This window comes from Mauremys mutica, chromosome 3, assembly GCF_020497125.1.
Source record: "Mauremys mutica isolate MM-2020 ecotype Southern chromosome 3, ASM2049712v1, whole genome shotgun sequence".
Classification (NCBI taxonomy): Eukaryota; Metazoa; Chordata; order Testudines; family Geoemydidae; genus Mauremys; species Mauremys mutica.
This window is the reverse complement of record NC_059074.1, coordinates 40,859,835-40,877,946: the sequence shown is the minus strand read 5'-3', so window position 1 is coordinate 40,877,946 and position 18,112 is coordinate 40,859,835. Positions and strand designations below refer to the sequence as shown.

The 18,112-nt window shown below is 44.2% G+C and overlaps 1 protein-coding gene across 3 annotated transcripts in view; it reads left to right on the top strand.

Annotated features, from left to right (window-relative positions):
- The window catches only part of ERICH1 (glutamate rich 1), a 140,904-nt gene that overhangs the window by 18,766 nt on the left and 104,026 nt on the right, over positions 1-18,112 (top strand). For all 3 annotated transcript variants that reach the window (XM_045011934.1, XM_045011933.1, XR_006578547.1), the window contains exon 2: positions 1,191-1,355. In XM_045011934.1, the coding sequence (XP_044867869.1) occupies positions 1,191-1,355 (165 nt within the window). The remainder of the gene's footprint in view (positions 1-1,190; positions 1,356-18,112) is intronic.

The following is an 18,112-nucleotide window of genomic DNA, read 5'->3' as shown; positions in this document are numbered from 1 at the left end:
GGCAGCATCATGTGGCCTGGTCACATGTCCTTGTAGAGTCATAGCAGCCATTACTTACAGCAGTGATGGGCAGCCTTACAGGGATGTGCTGGCCACCGCTTCCCGCAGCTCCCATTGGCCAGGAATGGCGAACTGCGGCCACTGGGAGCTGCAGGAGGCCGTGCCTGCGGACGGTCAACATCCGCAAAATGTCTCGTGGCCTGCAATCAGATTACCCTGATGGGCCGCAGATTGCCCATCACTGGCCTAGAGGGAATACTATTCCTTAAAAATGGCTTTATAATGTAAGAGGGAGCCCTACCAGTCTGTTAAAGTAATAAACCCCCATTTCTCCAGGCAACAATATAATTATTTTGTTAGAATCCCACAGTAGGTTATCCTTAAGTTAAGTGTGCCTTTTCCTGCCAAAAATTTAAAAATGGATCAAAGGTTAGATAACTATCTCCAAACCTATTCTCCTCTGCTCTGTAAAATCTCTGCTTGACCAGGCATACGTCATAACCCAAGAGTGTCACATTCTACACACCAGCTTTCTCTGACTAAAACAAAATATGGTTTAAGTGACTAAAATACTCAGGCATGCTCATTAGGAAGAAGACAATTTTAACTACAGCTTTGTTTTATCTAAATGACCTTTGCATTTAAATAAGTAGTAGCAGTTTGTACTGTAAGCATGAGACGATAGGGTGGGGTGGAAGGCAAAAGGGCATGTGAGAAAGCTACCTCTTTAATAGAAATAATAGGGTTACCATGTGCTATTGCTGCCATCCTCATTACTTTCATGTCCGATTAAAATGAATCAATTATGACAGTTTAATCAGTGGCTCAAAGAAAATGTCTTGCAGTGCCAACAAGAGACGTTAAGCAGTCTTAAGATGCTTGTGTAGGATTCTTGTAAAATGGCCTGGCCTGGCTGCAGAGGATAGCAGCATACAACTGCTGCCACCAGCTAATATTTACTCCTTTAGCTCAGGGAGGAGGCATGCTGACTATTCCAGGTTCAAAATTTTGCTGATGACCCTTGGAGGGTTTTACATGAAAAGATGGCAGCTTGCGCTTACAACTGGAGGAAAGGGAAGTAACTCTTCATTGATTAGAGGGTAAAAAAGGATCTCAAAATACAGTGACTTACATCTATTGTAAAGATATTTCTGCTTTTATTCATTACAATTATTTTTATTATCCCATAGTGTTCATAGGGAAAGTACTGAAGAGGCTCTTTGCTGCTACTCCCTCCACTTCTCATGTGCCTGTTCCAAGTGGAGAAGAAATGGTACTAAAAACTCCTGCCTCAAAACCACAGCAGAAGGATTCTGAGACTGCTCAGACTTCATCAGAATGTGCCAGTTCCCCAGGTAATATAATCTGCAAATTACTGCAATGTGAAAATATTTGGGTAAATATTTAATTTGGGTAAATAAAAATACATTTGTTTTTAAAGAAAAAAAACAGTTATATATGAACACATTGTGCAGAACCTTGTCCTATGTATGCATTGAGCCCCAAATTTTAAACGCAAAATTGCTTTTGGGTCTACCTATAAGTTCTATGCAGTGCATACCATTCAGCATCTTGATCAAACTAAATTTTTCAGTGACCAAAAAAAAAAAATCCCTTTGTTAATGCAAAGTTAGGGTTGCCTGGTGATATTGTGTCTCCTTCCAGAATGTCAAGTTCAGCAAGACTCAGAAGTCTGAGAGTTAAGGTATACCACCAGAGCAACCTTGATTTTGTATATCCTGGTTTTCAGAATTCTGAGTTTTGTTGAACTTGACATTCTGGAAAGGCACATGATTCTGCCAGGCAACCTTAACTCTGCACTAACAAAAGGATATTTTGTCAGTGAATTTCCTAACTTTTTTAAAAAACATAAAAATGCTCTTTGTAGGAGTTGTCTGTAATAACTATAGCTGTCCAAATAAAGATGTACAGTAGAGATACTACTCTGACCCACTAAAGACAAAAGATTCAATGTGATTCCTAAGTGGTCTGTAGTTCACCTCGCAGTATGTTTTGTTCTAATGTAAAGGTTTGTACTTTGAAATGTTAGGAGAGTGGAGTGGCTGACAGGGCAGGGAGAGAAATGGGGCACTGACTGTCACAGAATGTTAATAGACTTTCTATGTTGGTTACAGTAAGTTTAAGCATGTGAGAGAAGACTTTGTGTGTCTCCTTCTTTACACAGAACCTTTCCCGTATTTCCAGCTAACCCTCCCCTTCATGTCTTGTAAATCATTATACTTTAGAGAAGCAAAGTTGTCCGTTGCAGTTTGGTGCCCATTGTTGGTGCAAAAAATCATAGGCAGCACTTTTCTTTGTTACGTAGGTTGAGCTGTACATTTAGCTGCTTCCCATGGAGAGTGGACTGGCGGAGAGAGGAGGTGATGATGGCAGGGGCAGTGAAGGGATCAACATGCAGCTAGGGTAATCGTTGCTCTGGCTAGGCTCACCCATTTAATCTCCACTCCACACCAGCCTGGCTGTGCACATGGGGAATGGCATGTACTTCAACCTTGTATTTCCTTGTTTAGCCACTCTCCTCAGTCTGGAATTCTACAAGGTGCCACTGTGCAACCTAAACTCTGTGTCAGTTACGTTTTAGAATAATCACTCAGAACTCACACTTACCACAGCCCAGTTCTTCCCTTCCACTGCTTTTGCTGTCATCACCTCATCTCCCCTCTCTCTGCCAGTCATGAGTTTCCAATGCAACATTGTGGCTAAAAAGGCTAATATGATCCTTGGATGTTGTAACAGGGTGGCCTTCCTGTTTAAAGGCTGGAGGCCTGGGGGCAGCCAGCCCTGTTTATTTACCCCATGAACATGAATGAGGGTTATGTTGTATTCCACGAGCATGTAGTGTTAACTCATGAACTAGTGGTCCTCCAACTATGCTGTTCTTCGGACTTGTGTACTTGTGCTTAAGTGACAAATTCAGCAAAAAAAAGTTTTAATTTAGTGTGATGAACAGTTTTTGACAGAGGAAAAATATATGTGGGTAAAATATACCCCAAACATGTTGTACTGTTATCCTGTATTTTTAGTAGTTCTATTTACACTTTTGCCTCTGAGAGTATCTTTTATTGTAATAGTGGTAACTGTCTTCCTCACTAGCAATCTGTTTTTTTACATAAATGTAACTTGTATATGATGATTGATAAAGTATATGTGGGATAATGTGGCTATGTTGCAATAACTCATGAACTAGTGGTCATCCAACTGTGCTGTCTTAGGATATTGCATATGCTAACTGATAATGAATTGCAGTGACAGTAGTTGCTGCATACAATTACAATAAGGTAGGAAGTACTTCAAGGATGTGTGAAAATTGCATATGGGCCCACGCTTAATGAGATTCCTGCTAGTTCTTTCAATTTCCAAGTAAATAAAGTTGTTGTTTTTTTATCGTAACTATTAAAGAATTATTCTTCATTTCTGAATACACTTGCTGGATAGTTCCCCACAACACAATTAATGTAACTTTTTTTTCCCCTTAACACTAGATGAAGGTTAATCAGATGAGGCTGAGAAGGGGACAGCTGTTAGCTATAAAGAGTTGTGGGGGCAGGTGGAAGGAGGGAGGGAGTAATACAGAGAAGCTGCAGGAAAGAACCATCTACTCAGTGGCCCTGCAGAAAACAGACTGGATGGGAAGTCCTAGGACTGGAATTGTGGCTGAGTAGAAAGCCCTATCTGGAAGTTTTTTGTTTGTGGTTGTTTAGACAAAAATTGGAGCCTGGAGGGAAAGGCTAAAGACTGATTTGGGTGTGGCTAATTCCCCAGGCTAGTGAGTGAGATTAGTAGTGTACAGATGTATAACCAGGGGAATCATGTACGAGTAGGAAGTTTTATATTAGCTCCCTTAGCAACTGCTCCTGGAAAACTGTGTCCAGTTCTGGTGTCCGCAATTCAAGGATAAGGGTGAGTTGGAGAGGGCTCAAAGAGCCGTGAGATGGATTGGAAGACGAACTCCTCAAGTCTTTCATTATAAGGCATAATCTACTTACCTTAACAAAGAGAAGGTTAAGGGGTGACTTGAACACAGTCTGTAAGTACTTGTATGGGGGAAAATATTTGATAATAGAGTGCTAGCAGATAAATGTATAACAAGATCCAGTGGCTGGAAGTTGAAGTTAGACAAATTCAGACTAGCAATTATATTAGCCAAGATGGGAAGGTATGGTGTCCCTAGCCTCAGTTTGACAGAAGCTGGAAATGGGCGATGGGATGGATCACTTGACGATTACCTGTTCTGTTCATTCCCTCTGAAGCACTTGGCATTAGTTGCTGCTGGAAGACAGGATACTGGGCTAGATGGACCTTTGGTCTGACCCAGTATGGCCGTGCTTATGTTCTTAAATAAGGTGCAAACTTTTAACAGTGAGGATAAGTAAACATTGAAACAATGTACCAAGGGTATGGTGGATTCTCAGTCAGTGGAAATCTTTAAATCAGAGTTCGATTTTTTTGTAAAGGATGTGCTCTAATTCAAACAGTAATTAATTCAGTGAAGTCCAATGGTCCGTTTTGGCATTATAATGCATGAAACTGTTTGCCCCTCACTGCTGACCCTCTACGTTCTCCCACCTACACACTCTCCAACTAGTCAGATTCCCGCCCCACTGCTCCTACGTTCTCTCCTCTTGCCACCCCAACCTTAAGCCTTCCACATCTCCACCACCTCCCACATCGTGGAATTTAGTCTCTGCAACAAAGCCTTCTTGCAGTGTGGAGACGGAGGAGAACAGTGCTATGAATGTGACTGAAATGGCTCCCTCTGCATTCAGATTTGTTAGATGATCTAGGCCTAATTTTTTTTTCTAGTCTCGATTACGAACTTCCAAATAATATTTGACACTGCCACTGACTATGCTTTATATCTTCAATGTGCTTTACAGATATTAACTACTCTTTAAAAGAATCCTACAATGTTTGTGAGTAAATATTATCTTTATTCTCCATCTGGGTAAAAAATGAGGCATATAGAAGTGATTTATCTTGCTTTGTCGATGGCAGAACTGTGATTAGAACTGAGGAGTTCTAGCCCTGAGTCCTTTCTTATACCAGGCTGCCATTCAAAACTAACATCTTCCAAAAAGACTGTCTTGTTCCTATGTAAAATAGTAGGTAATTTCACATGGACACAAGTCTGTCTCTTCTGAGGACTGCTGCTTTGTTTCCTTTAGACTTCATGTATGAACACAGGCTCTCTCTTTTTTTTTTTAATTACCTTCTCAGAGAATAAATGTTTCTTTCTAAAACCTATGAATAAACTCATCTGACTAGAATTTCCAAAACGTACAAGGAAAAAAGCCCAAAACACAACAATCCCCCTTTCTGGGAGTGCAAGCATTGATAGTTGCCCACTTTATGACCAATAAATGCTAATAATAAGATAGTTGGAATTCTGATAGGGATAAATAGCACTGCTTCTGTTTTGTTGCATTATCACTGTAAAGATAAACAAAACACACGAGCACAGTAAGAGCCCTATTTTTGGAAAGATGCAAAAATAGGAACTCATTTTAAAAGACTGTTATAGTTTTTAAAAACCGCTCAGGCAGCACCTGCCTGTTTAAAAAACACTTTTCATAATGTATGGTTTTAAATAGGCTATAATTTAAAATTTGTTTTAATTCTCCCAAAAGTGACAAATTAGTAGTACTGTGTAGTATTAGTCGTGTTGCTGCGTAAGTTCTGGGATGAAAGCTCAAGAAAAATACCAAAATAATTGAGGAACTCCAGGGAGAAATGTGTGTCCTTTGTGGCGGATGACTTGGAGAGTAGATATCATTCACAAGCTCAGTTTAGTCAGCATTCCCTTTAAGAAAGGAAAGCTGTTTGGCACTGGAACTAGAAGATCACCTCTGAATCTAAGAAACGCTTGTATCCTTCTCTGCCTTTCTAAGGGGTTCTATTTTTCCTATTTCTTAGGTCTACCCAGGAAACTAGCATTTTGCCTTTGGTAGCTATCTTTTGGTCTTGAAGGTGCTCAAATCCCTACCTGTCTAGAACATTGTACAACTATTCAAATTCAAAATTGGTCATGGTAAAATCTCCACTCATTTACAACCGTCATATTGGCTGAAATGATTGGAAAACTGAACCCTGCTGATATTAGTCCTCTTCAGGTACAGATAGAAAGACAGAATTGTTCTCCATCCAGCTTCCCAAAGTGTTTCCAAATGCCATATTAAATAACACGTTTCAAAAACTTGTATTGCATCAAAGAAATACCTGGCAACATTAATTAATTTATTAGGAAACTTAAGGATAGCTCAGTGGTTTGAACATTGGCCTGCTCAACCCAGGGTTGTGAGTTCAATCCTTGAGGGGGCCATTTAGGGATCTGGGGCAAAAATCTGTCTGGGGATTAGTCCTGCTTTGAGCAGGCGGTTGGACTAGATGATCTCCTGAGGTCCCTTCCAATCCTGGTATTCTATGACTCTATGATATGGGCACAAGAGACTCACTTTAATAGACAGCATTAAAACTTTACACCTCCTGGCTAATGGAAGTAATGTTCTTGGCTTTTGGCTTTTGTTAAGGCTTGATCTAGCTATAGCAAGGATAAATATTGGGAAAGATGGTTTCTCTTGAAATCTGCAAAGTTGGAACCTGATGGGTGGAGTTTTTTGTCTTCAGCGCTCCAGTCCTATGGTGGAGGGGCTTTGTAAGTAAGTAGATGGACTATAAAGTAGGCTTGTACACTTTTGACAGCAGATTTCTACGAGCGTCTTAGAATCATTTTTTCTCTTACAATTGTCTACACTTTCCCACTTGATCTTTACTATAGCCTCATTTGGGATTTGGTACTGATTGAGAGGTGCTGAGCAGCAGACCGGTGCTGAGGAAGAGGCTGAAAAATAATTACTCTACGAACAAGATCTGTAGTCTTCAATTATTCTCTTCTCTGCGAAGCCCGCCATCCCACTTGGCTTTTGCTTTTTCTTCACCACTGAGAAAGGAAACTGAAGTGACTAGAGCTATTCTCAGTTTAAGGTCCTGCAGAAACAAGTCACTTGAACTCTTTTGTCTTCAAGTCTGAAGCAGCACTAATGGGGAAGGGAAGCAAATGTAACAAATATTATTTAAGTTTAATTAAACAGCTTACAGTTTAGCATACAAGAACTGCATGTAATACTGTATAATTGACCAAAGTACTATTAAAACTCCTGAGAGTATAAACTGCATTCATGATGAATTTCCAATAGTAAAACAGGCTGAATAAATTCTTTTATTTGAGGAACTTCTGTTTCTTCTTTGAGTAGTATCCCTGTGTGTGCTCCACTTCAGGTATACCGGTGCGTCACTGTGCTGCAGATTGGAGATTTTCTGTAGCAGTGCTCGATCAGGGCACACGTGCGTGGTAATAGTCTCGCAGCGCCATTGGTGCCTCATGTAGGCTGCACACGACCTGACCCTTCAGTTCATTCTCAACCGTCCTCGTCTGCAGATGTAGTTCAGTGGCAGTGCTGCCTGTTTTTTTTTTCCTCTGTAGAAATAATTAGATGGGTTGTAGCTTAGTAAGTGTAATTTAATTAGTTAGTTACTGTTTTACCCAAAACCACATGGGAACTCACAAGAGGCCATCCTACAGACACTCAAATTCATAGGAGCCATAGCATTTTATTTAGACAGAACCAAACTGTTCTGGAAATCCCCAAGACTTTATTTTCACAACAGAACACACCAAGGGCTGTGCTTTATCAACCTAGAGACTATCTAAATGTATCCAACTTTGCTATCGACTGCACAACAAGGGGATCTGATCCCACTCTATGCATGCCATGGCCACATCTATAGCCTTCCTGAACAATGTTCCTCTAATAGATACATGCAGGGTTACCACATGGGCCTGAGAGCACGCCTTTGCAAAACATGCCATCACTCAGTGCTCTGTCAGACACTATATTAGGCCTTACCGTGCTCCCTGCAACAACGCACATGACTCCGAAGCTCCTACCATCCACAGTAGGACATCTGAAATGGAGTACACACAGGGACACTACTTCCCACTCTTTGCTGGCTGGGGGCTTTAGGCTGCACTTCTCTTGCCCTTCACTCTGATTATCCCCAAGCAGGTGTGACAAACATCTAGCCTCCTGCTTTTTAGTTACTCTAGTTAGTGACTTACCAGATACCATGTGGCTGTTTCAAAGCAAAGTATGTTTATTCAAGGATAAAAGCATACAGAGAAAACAAAAAAGAAAAACAGGGATTTAAATACTTTATCTATAGCTCCCCATCAGTTCTGGGGAGACCTTTGCAGGTTCCAGTCTTTCCAACCCTCCAGGAAGTTTGGGTCCTGCCCCCTTCCACAAAAGGTGATGTCTTTTTGCTGAATCAAAAAGACTCTCTCTCAGTTCAAGATGGCCCCTTTAAACCAAAAGCCCTTTCTTCTTGATCTCTAGTACTGCTCTGACCCAGAATATGCAAGCCAACCTAGAAGGTGATATTTCTCTGAAGCTGTTTACAATCACAGGAAATGCAATTATTACCCCACACACTGTTTTTAGTTCCTGGAGGAGCTATGGTAACCCTACCTAAGGAGTAGAAGAATTCCTAGCCCACAACAATATAAAGAACATTGATATATTTAAAACAATATGGTTCCCAAAGATACTGTATGTGGTGCAATGTCTGTCACATTACTATTCCAGAGATTTTTAACAGAAGTGACAAATGTCTAGGAAAATAAAATAGGAAAATAAAACTTAAAGAAGCAGTCAATATTTGGCTTGCTGATTTGTCATGATTGTTGAAGTGCACATGCTTAAGGATCTCTTGCAGCATACAATGTAGTAAACAGCTTTGGAGACTAAACAATTTATCTTCCCTTTCATTGTCAATTACTCCTGAAAAGCTGTCTATTGTGAGTAAAAGAGCCGTAGAGATTATAACTGTCATAAAACAAATTGGAATGTCACACATTTTTGTTTGTCCCTCAAGGGTGTGAAAGTGCACAGGTGTCTCATTCTAGTGGCATAAATAACCAAATGTGAATGAATATATACTAATACTCCATTCACAGTTAAAAACCATCATCCTGTCACCATGGCAAAAATGGTTCTCAATTGATGCATCTTACACTCGGCATCAATTCTTCCCCCCCCCCCCAAGGTCTGAGTGGGCTACATCGGTTATACATGCAACCCTGGCCATCACAGGAATGGTCTTGACACCAAGACTTAAATCCCCACTGAAATGTGTTTTGCTGCTGGATGGACCCTTTCCACCCCACCCACACGCGCACACATACTTCTCTTTTTGGTTGCATCTTAATTTTAAATAGTTTAGATGTCAGAGCGCTGCTTGCTGCTGCAGCAACCAAAAACAATTTAACAAATAGTTCGTATAATAGTATGTAACAGTTGCCTAATTGGAGTAGAAATGCTAACATTAGCTGTAAGTAAAAACAAACTCTAAACCTATATGTAGCCAGCTGCAGGGAAACTAATTATCTTGAGAAAAGAAACAGTAAAAATGGTACATATGTAACAACTTGATAAAATGGACTTGTCTTGACTGGTTGGTGAAGAGGACATAATGAGCTAAGTTTGTCCCTTTTGTCCCTTGACTGTATTGGCAGTAAATCGAGTAAAGCTGGGCCAAATATATTTTTTTATTTTTGGGTGTTGAACTTTTTCCACGGGAGCAGAATGAAGAGAGTATCTTCTCTTCAGATTCAGTCATGCAAATCCCCACCTATCAGAAGCTCAAATACCGTAAGAGATGTAGTTCCAAAATGTCCTCTAGGTATTGGGATGTCTGTTCTGTTGTAGCCAGAAGAATCTCTAGACTACCCATGGGGAAAAAGGTTATTATTTTCAGCTTATTATTAGAAATTCCTAACTGGGAATGGGCAACAGGACATGGATCACTTGATTACCTGTTCTGTTCATTCCCTCTAGGGCAGGAGTGAGAAAACTACGGCCTGTGGGCCGCATCTGGCCCCTCGGACCTTTTAATCCAGCCCTTGAGCTCCCACCAGGGAGAGGGGTTGAGAGCTTTCCCCGCTCCAGCCGGGGAGTGGGGTTGGGTGCTTGCCTTGCTCTGCTCTGCTCATGCAGCAGCTCCTGCTGGCTCCCGGAAGCAGGGGCAGCCACGGGGCTCCGCACACTGCCCCCGCCCCAAGCGCCAGCTCTGCAGCTCCCATTGGCTGGGAACTGCAGCCAATGGGAGCTGCAGGGGCGGTGCCTGTGGACGGTGCAGCGCGCAGAGCCGTGTGGCCCCACCTCTGCGTGGGAGCCAGAGTGGGGACGGGCTGCTGTTTCCAGGAGCCACTTCAGGTAAGCACTGCCCGGATCCTGCACATCTGAGCCTCTCCCCGCACCCCAATCTCCTACCCCAACCCTGATCGCACTTTAAACCCTTTGATTCCAGCCCGGAGCACCCTTCTGCACCCAAACCCCTCATCCCCAGCCCCAACCCACAGTCTGCACCCCAATCACCCGCCCCAGCCAGCCCGCCATACAATTTCCATACCAAGATGTGACCCTCAGGCCAAAAAGTTTGCCCACCTGTGCTCTAGAGCACCTCTCATTGGCCACCGTCAGAGGACAGGATACTGGGCTAGATGGACCTTTGGTCTGACCCAGTATGGCCATTCTTACGTTCTGACTGTACCTTCCAGGGGTTCCAAACAGTTTAAAGATGCATCCCTAAATAATTCATTAACGAACATGTCAGTGATTTCTCACTTCAGTTACAGAGAGATCAGGATTAGAGTTACTCCAATTTCCATTTGCACTTGTATCCAAACTTTTCGATTTGGAAATTCAAACAAATAGTAGGGAGTACCTTTCTTACCAGTCTCACGTGTTTCTAGGGCAACACCTCCGTGTTGTCTGAGCATAAAATCCTCTTCCTTTCTGCTAGTCTCTGTCAGATAAAGGTTCCATGTACAGTGCCTTGCACAATGAGGTCCTGGTCCATGATTGGGCTCCTGGGTGTTGACTGCTACAGTGTTCGTGTCTTGTTAGTTGTGGGCCAAAGTAACACAACGCAAATTGGGCCTTCCTCTTACTGTCATAGAAAACCATCACCCAGGACGAACAGGTTCTGTCTGTATTTGAAAAAAGATCACATCCTTTCTGCCAAAGCACGTAGGGTCAGATTTTCATAGTACACCTCTACCTCGATATAACGCTGTCCTTGGGAGCCAAAAAATCTTACCGCGTTATAGGTGAAACCGTGTTATATTGAACTTGCTTTGATCCACTGGAGTGCACAGCCCGGCCCCCCCCCACCCCGGAGCACTGCTTTACCGCGTCATATCCAAATTCGTGTTGTATTGGGTGGCTTATATCAAGGTAGCGGTGTATTTAGGCACTTATTCACATCTTTAGTTACCTAAATACCTTTGGAAATCTGGCCTGCATGCCTTCCTGCAGGCACTGCAGCACCATCTATATGTAAAAACTGTCTATTTATTCTGGAAGATCAGAAGATTTTTGGCATTTGTTTTCTCCTCCAGATGTCCCAAAGAGTAGGAAGTTTCTGCTCGGTCCTTGACTTCCAGTGGCTGAAACAGTTTATAAAGAAACTATTTAAGTTAAGATACCTTTTAGTTAATTCTGACTGCAATTAGTCCAGGGGATTTCCAAACATCTGTAGACTTCCAGGGTGCATATCCTTCTATCCCTCACACCTCTGTGCTTCCTAAGAGTTTTTCCATGAGTCCCTCTCTTTCATCATGACCCACCTCAGGATCTTCCCTGTTGTTATGTTGATGGTGTGTTCCCTAAAATAGGAGAAACTATGTACTTGCACAAGTGGCTTGCAGGGGCTTACAGGGGACCTACAACAAGAAGCCTGCACTCAAGAAATGTGTGTTCTTGGTTTTTGTTTGTTTTTTGTTTTTTTGTTGGGGCAGGATTGTTTTGGTACTTTGGTTGTTCTGCCTTACTATTAATAAGAAAAGTCATATGAAAGATAAGAGTTGGAGCAAAGGAGATTCTTTTGGCCCAGGCATGCATGTGACCCTGCTACAAGTGCAGAGTTTCCCCTCTCCTCACCCATTCTAATGTCTCCTAATACAGGTTGTGACACTACACCCCATATTCTTTATAGTAATATTATTATTATTATTATTATGTATTTTATGCAAGATAGGTCATGTAAGATATAATTGAAAAGGTTATGATTTACTGAATATGATTATCCTACTTGTATGCATGTGTCATTTTGGTATCTGAAGTTAAGAATATTCTCCATGTATCTATTACAAATGTGTTTACACCTGGGGAACACCTATTAGGCAAAGAGTGTCAGTCTAGATGGCTGGCTAGGAAGGGCCCACTCAAGTCAGTGGACCATTAGGGAGAATAATAGGTCTTAGAAGAAGCTAATCTCCCACTGGGGAGCTTTCCTGAGGACACTACAAACAGCCTCTGAGTCATGGCTGCTATGACACTACTGGGGCATGGGACCAGATCACCTGGTACTGGACTCCAACCATGGGAACCAAGCTTGGAGACAAAGGGTTCCCACCATATGCAAAGCTATTTAAGGCAGGGGAGTGACATCATCATGGTTCTTCACTGACTCCCCACCCAAAGGTGACTCTTTGAAACACTAGAGGAACAAGGACTGAACTAGGAGGAAGTGCAGGATCCAGGCTAGAGTGATTTCTAGCCTGTTAAAGGAATACCTGGGGTTTTAAGCTGCAAGCAAATGCAGCTTGCCCCTTAAGAACCTCTGCAGCTGGCTTAAATCATCGTTTAGGGTGAGAATTTGCTATTCATATCCAATCTCTTTAATATAGTAAGCTTAGATTGCATTTTTGTTTGCTAAGTAACCAAATCAAGAGCTTTGATCTGTTTATCTCTCATAATCACTTAAAATCTATCTCTTGTAGTTAATAAACTTACTTTTGCTTTGTCTAAAACCAGTGTGTGGAAATCATAACTGGGGGCAGAAAGCTGTTGTATATCCTTCTCCACATTAAGAGAGGGGGGCGAATTTCATGAGCTTACACTGTATGGATATCTGTGCAGTGCAACTTGGTATAATTTAACACTCTTGGGGAGGAGGGGTGTGCCTTAGGAACTGAGAGGTGCCTTAGCTGTGCCTTCCTTGCAGGGGCTGGTTAAAGAACCTGTGTGTGTATATAACTGCAGCTGGGTGTGTCCCTACCGTATGTGTGCTGAAGCCTAGAAGAGGGCTTGGCAGGCTGGTCACAACAGTACAGTGTATGGGGAGCCCAGGATGGTGGGTCAGGGGGGCTCAGTGGTACTGCAGTTATAGGTGGGAACCCGTCACACAGGTCTCTGTTAGTAGCTGGATTGTGTACAGCTCAAGCTCTTAAAAGGGGGATGATCTAGGACTTGTGTTTCTCAGACTCCTGACCAACTCATTAATCCCTATAAAAGGGTTCACTTCAGCAACAGATTACAGGGAATAGACACTTCTGCCTTTTTTGCTTCATGCAGGAAAAAGAATAGGACTAAATCAGCTTCCATCCTCATTGTCCTAGTGTCAGTCTCCTCACAAGTGCAGTTGTGCCCAAGGGTCAGAACGAGATCAAACCAAAGGCTGAGTGTAATGCAGGAGCTCGTAGTCAAATCCCAGCCTGGGGTTGATGCCAAGGGTCAGAGTCAAATTTCAGGGCCAGGTCAGGAGACGAGATCCAAATCAAGCAGAGGTTGAAGCTAGGAGTTCAAGAGCAAAAATCAGGAATGTTCCTGTGGCAGTCAGCTACACGAGATCCTCATTGTTGCTTGAACGCTTCTTGGAACGTTCCTTGGGTTTATATAGGGCCAGGAGTCAAACAGGCGCTGTGAGTCTGGTGCTGTTGGACCCCTTGAGGCAGGACTTCCTGTGGTCTGTGTTCACAGTGGGTCAGGGGCAATGGAGTGTGAGCTGGCTACAGTTGCTGCTGGGGGCACATAAAGGTGTTTGCTACCTGGCAGTTCTGCAGGCCCAGGTTCAAACCTGCTGGGTCTTACCTCCTCCTTCACCGTCCCCCTGACCCCAAGGGCACCCTCTACCAGCCCCAGTTTGTCCAGATGGTTGTGTGGAAGGCTGCCATAAGGTCAGGGGCATGTTGCCCAGCCCAGAGTGCCCTGCAGCCAGGGGAGGTACCCGGAGGTGGGTCTGATCTCCCCTCGAGAGTGGTCATGCAGGGGAAGAGCGAGTCCTGTCCCTCCTCAGCTGCATGGGGGAGATCAGAGCCAGACCCATCTCCACCTCCTTGAACCTCCTGTGGCTGCAGGAAGCACCAGGGCTAGGCAGCAGCCCTGGAGCTTCCTGCATCTGGGGAGGTGCCTGGAGGTGGGTCTGATCTCCTCCTGAGAGCAGCTGTGCAGGGGAAGAGTTAAGTCCTGACCCTCTCCAGCCCAGAGAGGACTAGCAGCTGGAGCCCCCAGCTCCTCCCCTCCTCTCCAATAGTTAGATTTCACAAAGGGAGGTCTGATTTTTTTCAGGGCTGTGACATGTTTTTCACAGCCATGAATTTGGTATGGCCTAGTCATTGGCCTCGTCCAGATGCTCCTTGAGTTCTTCTTGGATCTCATGGATCTGGCATACCTAGTCAACGGCCAGGAGATTAGTGGAGGTGAAAGGTACAGCTGGTTGGAGATGGAATTCAGTTTGGATGGAATGGAGTCTGCCTGATGGAGATGTGATCAGTCGTTGAAAGCAATTCTGTGTGGGGTAGGAGGCTTGACCAGTTGGTGCAAATTCATGAAACAGCGCAAGTATTATTCTAACACTTGATTCACTAATTTGTACTAATTGTCGGTGTGGAGTGATAGGCAGTGGATGTGTAAGCATGGACCCTGAGCAATTCACACAAAAACCATGACACGCACTGCAGACCCTGATCAATTGTGACTCACTCCAGAAGTCCATGGAGATGGATGTTGGCCCAGCTTCTGGTGGCTCATTACTTCTGTGGGGGACAGATGCACAATTGGGATGAAGTGGGACATTTCTGTCAATTGATCAACCATAATGAGAACCACAGTACACCTGTTAGACATTGGGAGCTTGACTATAAAGTCCAGGATAATGATTGCCCAGGGTCTGGATAGGGTAATAGAAAGTATTAGGGTGGCAAGGAGTTGCACGTGAGGCATCTTGGCATGGGCACATATTTCACAGGAATCAACATCTGAGTGGATTGTCTTGCACATTTGGGGCCACCAGAAGAAGTGGGTGGCGAAACAGCGGGTTTTGAGGAGACTCAGATGGACTGCTAATGGCAAGTAGCGACAGTACCTCTAACTGAGGGGGTCCTGGGAGAACATACAAGCTGCCCTTGTCATACAGCAAGCCATCCTGGCCAAGGTATTGCCCCTGGCTGGCCTCCTCGAGTTACTTGAGAGAGGAGTCTTTCCCTGCAGCTGAGCGGATCAGTGACATGAAACTTTGGGGTAATCACGGTGTTCAGGAAGTTCTGGGGCTTAAGAATGCATGTGGATTCCGCGTGAGGGGGGTCTTTGCTGGCCAGAGAGTGCTCTTTTCAGGACAAGGCATTGGTGATCTTGCTCTGGGCCCTTGGATGGTACATGATGGTAAAATCAAAGCATGTGAAGAACAGGGCTCAGTAAAGCTGCCTTTGGTTCAGTGCTTTGGTTCAGTGAAGGTACTTTTAAAGTTTTTATGATCTGTATAAACCTGAATTGGGTACCAAGCAGCCTCCAGGTAGTGGCATCACTCTTTGAAGGCTAGAAGCTCCTTCTGTAGAATTTCGTAATTCTGTTCTACTGGAGTGTGCTTCCGTGAGTAGCAGGTGCACGGGAAGAAATGCTCTTGGAGACCAGGTCTTTGAGAGGGTATGGCCCCAATTACCACATTGGAGGTGTCTGTCTCAACAACAAAGGGTCATGCAGGGTCGGGTTGGGCCAGGATCGGAGTTTTTGGTAAAGGTCGTCTTGAGCCAATGAAATGTTCTGTTGGGCCTCCAGAGATAAGGTGATGGTGGGTGTTTTTTGTGGTTTTTTGGTTGGGTGTGAGAGTGTGAGTGTGAGGAAGCACTGTCAGTGGGGTGATTTAGTCTGAAAACATGGAGATATAGCACCTATAAAAGTTAACAAACCTCAGGAAGTGCTGTAGCTACTTAATGTGGTCCCACCTGACACACCACCAGGACCCATGCAGGGGAGGGGGTGGGATGTCTTGGTTCCAAGGTTCATCAGATGGTGCGCATGGACAGACTTGCTGACACAACTCTGAGCGGAAGCTAACCTGGTGCTCGTGCCAAAGGATGTGCAGAGCATGATCCACTGGCTGTGAAATGCTGAAGATTATGGGGAAGTGTGACGAGTCAGTCATCCCAATGGTCCCGAATGGCAACTTCCAGAGGCACTCTCTCCTGTGTCACTGGCCTCAACAACAGGAGTGAGCTACCTAAAGTTTTCACTAGGTCAGGGGCTGTCTTTGGTTGTATCAGGATACAGGAGACTTGGGCTGTATTGGCTTCACTAAAGTTGTTGTCTACCCAGGAATCCACCACTGTCTGTAGAGGAATTCAGTAGGACACCCCTGGAATACGGAGGCAGACCTGGACTTTGAGGTGCAGGGAGCATTGACTGTTCCTAGGGTGTGTCTCAGTGAGCAGTAGGGGGGCACTAACTCGGGGCTCACCCAGGTCAACCCACTCTGTCAGGCCTGGGCGTGGTCATCAGGGCTGGCCTTAAGGAAAATGACGCCCTGGGCAAACTTGTATTTTGGCACCCCCGACCATTGCTGCAATACTTAATATGTGCCAGGGCTTGCTGTGCGCTGCGGGAAGCAGTGCAGGCCGAGGGATGTGCTGGCCTCAGCTTCCCGCCACCCCCGTTGGCCTGGGACGGCGAACCGCAGCCAGTGAGAGCCGCGGTCAGCCGAACCTGCTGACGCAGCAGGTAAACAAACTGGCCCGGCCCACCACAGGGTGCTTAACCTGGCGAGCCGCATGCCAGAGGTTGCCGACCCTGGAGCTAGATAGATTCTCTGTTGCAAGCTGCGATACTTGGGCTCACAGCATGGGGAGCTTCTTCTGGGAGCAATCCATTTATGCGGACATCTTGGTAGGGAGTGGACTGTTACCTCCATTTTCCCTCAGAGTAGGCCCTCGCCACGGACTAGACTGGTCCAAGCAAACCGTCAGGATCCTGACAAGGGCAGTTGGACCAAGGGTCAGAGCAGGGTCAAACCTGAGGCTGAAAGTAGCAGAGGAGTTCATAGTCAATCTCTGAGAAGCAGAATCCCAGTGAAATTTCAGGGTGTGGATCAAGAGGCAAGGTACAAATCAAACTGAGGTCAAAGCCAGGAATTTAAGAGAGGAAAGCAGGAATGGTCATGGCAGCTACAGGAGATCAATGCTGTCACCTGGATACTTCCTGAAACACCCCTTTGGATTCCTATTGGGCAGGAGCCAATCAGGATGCATGAGGCTGCTGCATGTTGGATCACCTGAGGTGAGACTTCCCACGGTCTGTGTCTCCAGCAGGTTGTGGGTAATGGAGCATGATCCAGTTACAGCTGCTACTGGGTGGAAGCGGGGAGGTGTTTGCCACTGATCAGCTTTGTAGGCTCAGATTCAAGACCCACTGGGCCTTACACCTGGGAATTTTTTGCAAGAGATTGGGGAGATGAGTTGATAGAAGCCTAGCCTCTAGCCATCTTTGTTTTCATTAGGTATGTTGGAATATCTGATGGATGAGTCATTGGGAGCCTTCTAGGTTAGCATCTTTTTATTTCCATTTCTTAAAACTAGACACTTATCTTAAATGTCCAGTTAGAAATCATTCCAGTGGTGGCTGCTCTTCAGAGGCAAAACCATGGGCATTTGGGGCCAAATTTGACATTGTGTCCTCTTACAAGTGCCTGCCCCCTCTACCCTCACCCAGAATACAAAACCATTATTGGCAGTCAGTAGGATTGCTTATGATGTAAATCTGTGTTGAATTTGGCATACTATACATTGTTTTTTCCCCCAAAATATGTTTCTTACTATCACTCTTGCACTTAACGGGAACTAATTGCTATATTGATTATTTTTCAATTATCCAAAGTAAGGAAGGATATTAGAAAAAAATTCAGTTTAAAAACAAAATCTTTGAGCAAACTTGTACTTTGTATAGGGTTATGGATAACTTTTTTTTCTGTGACTGTTCCAGGA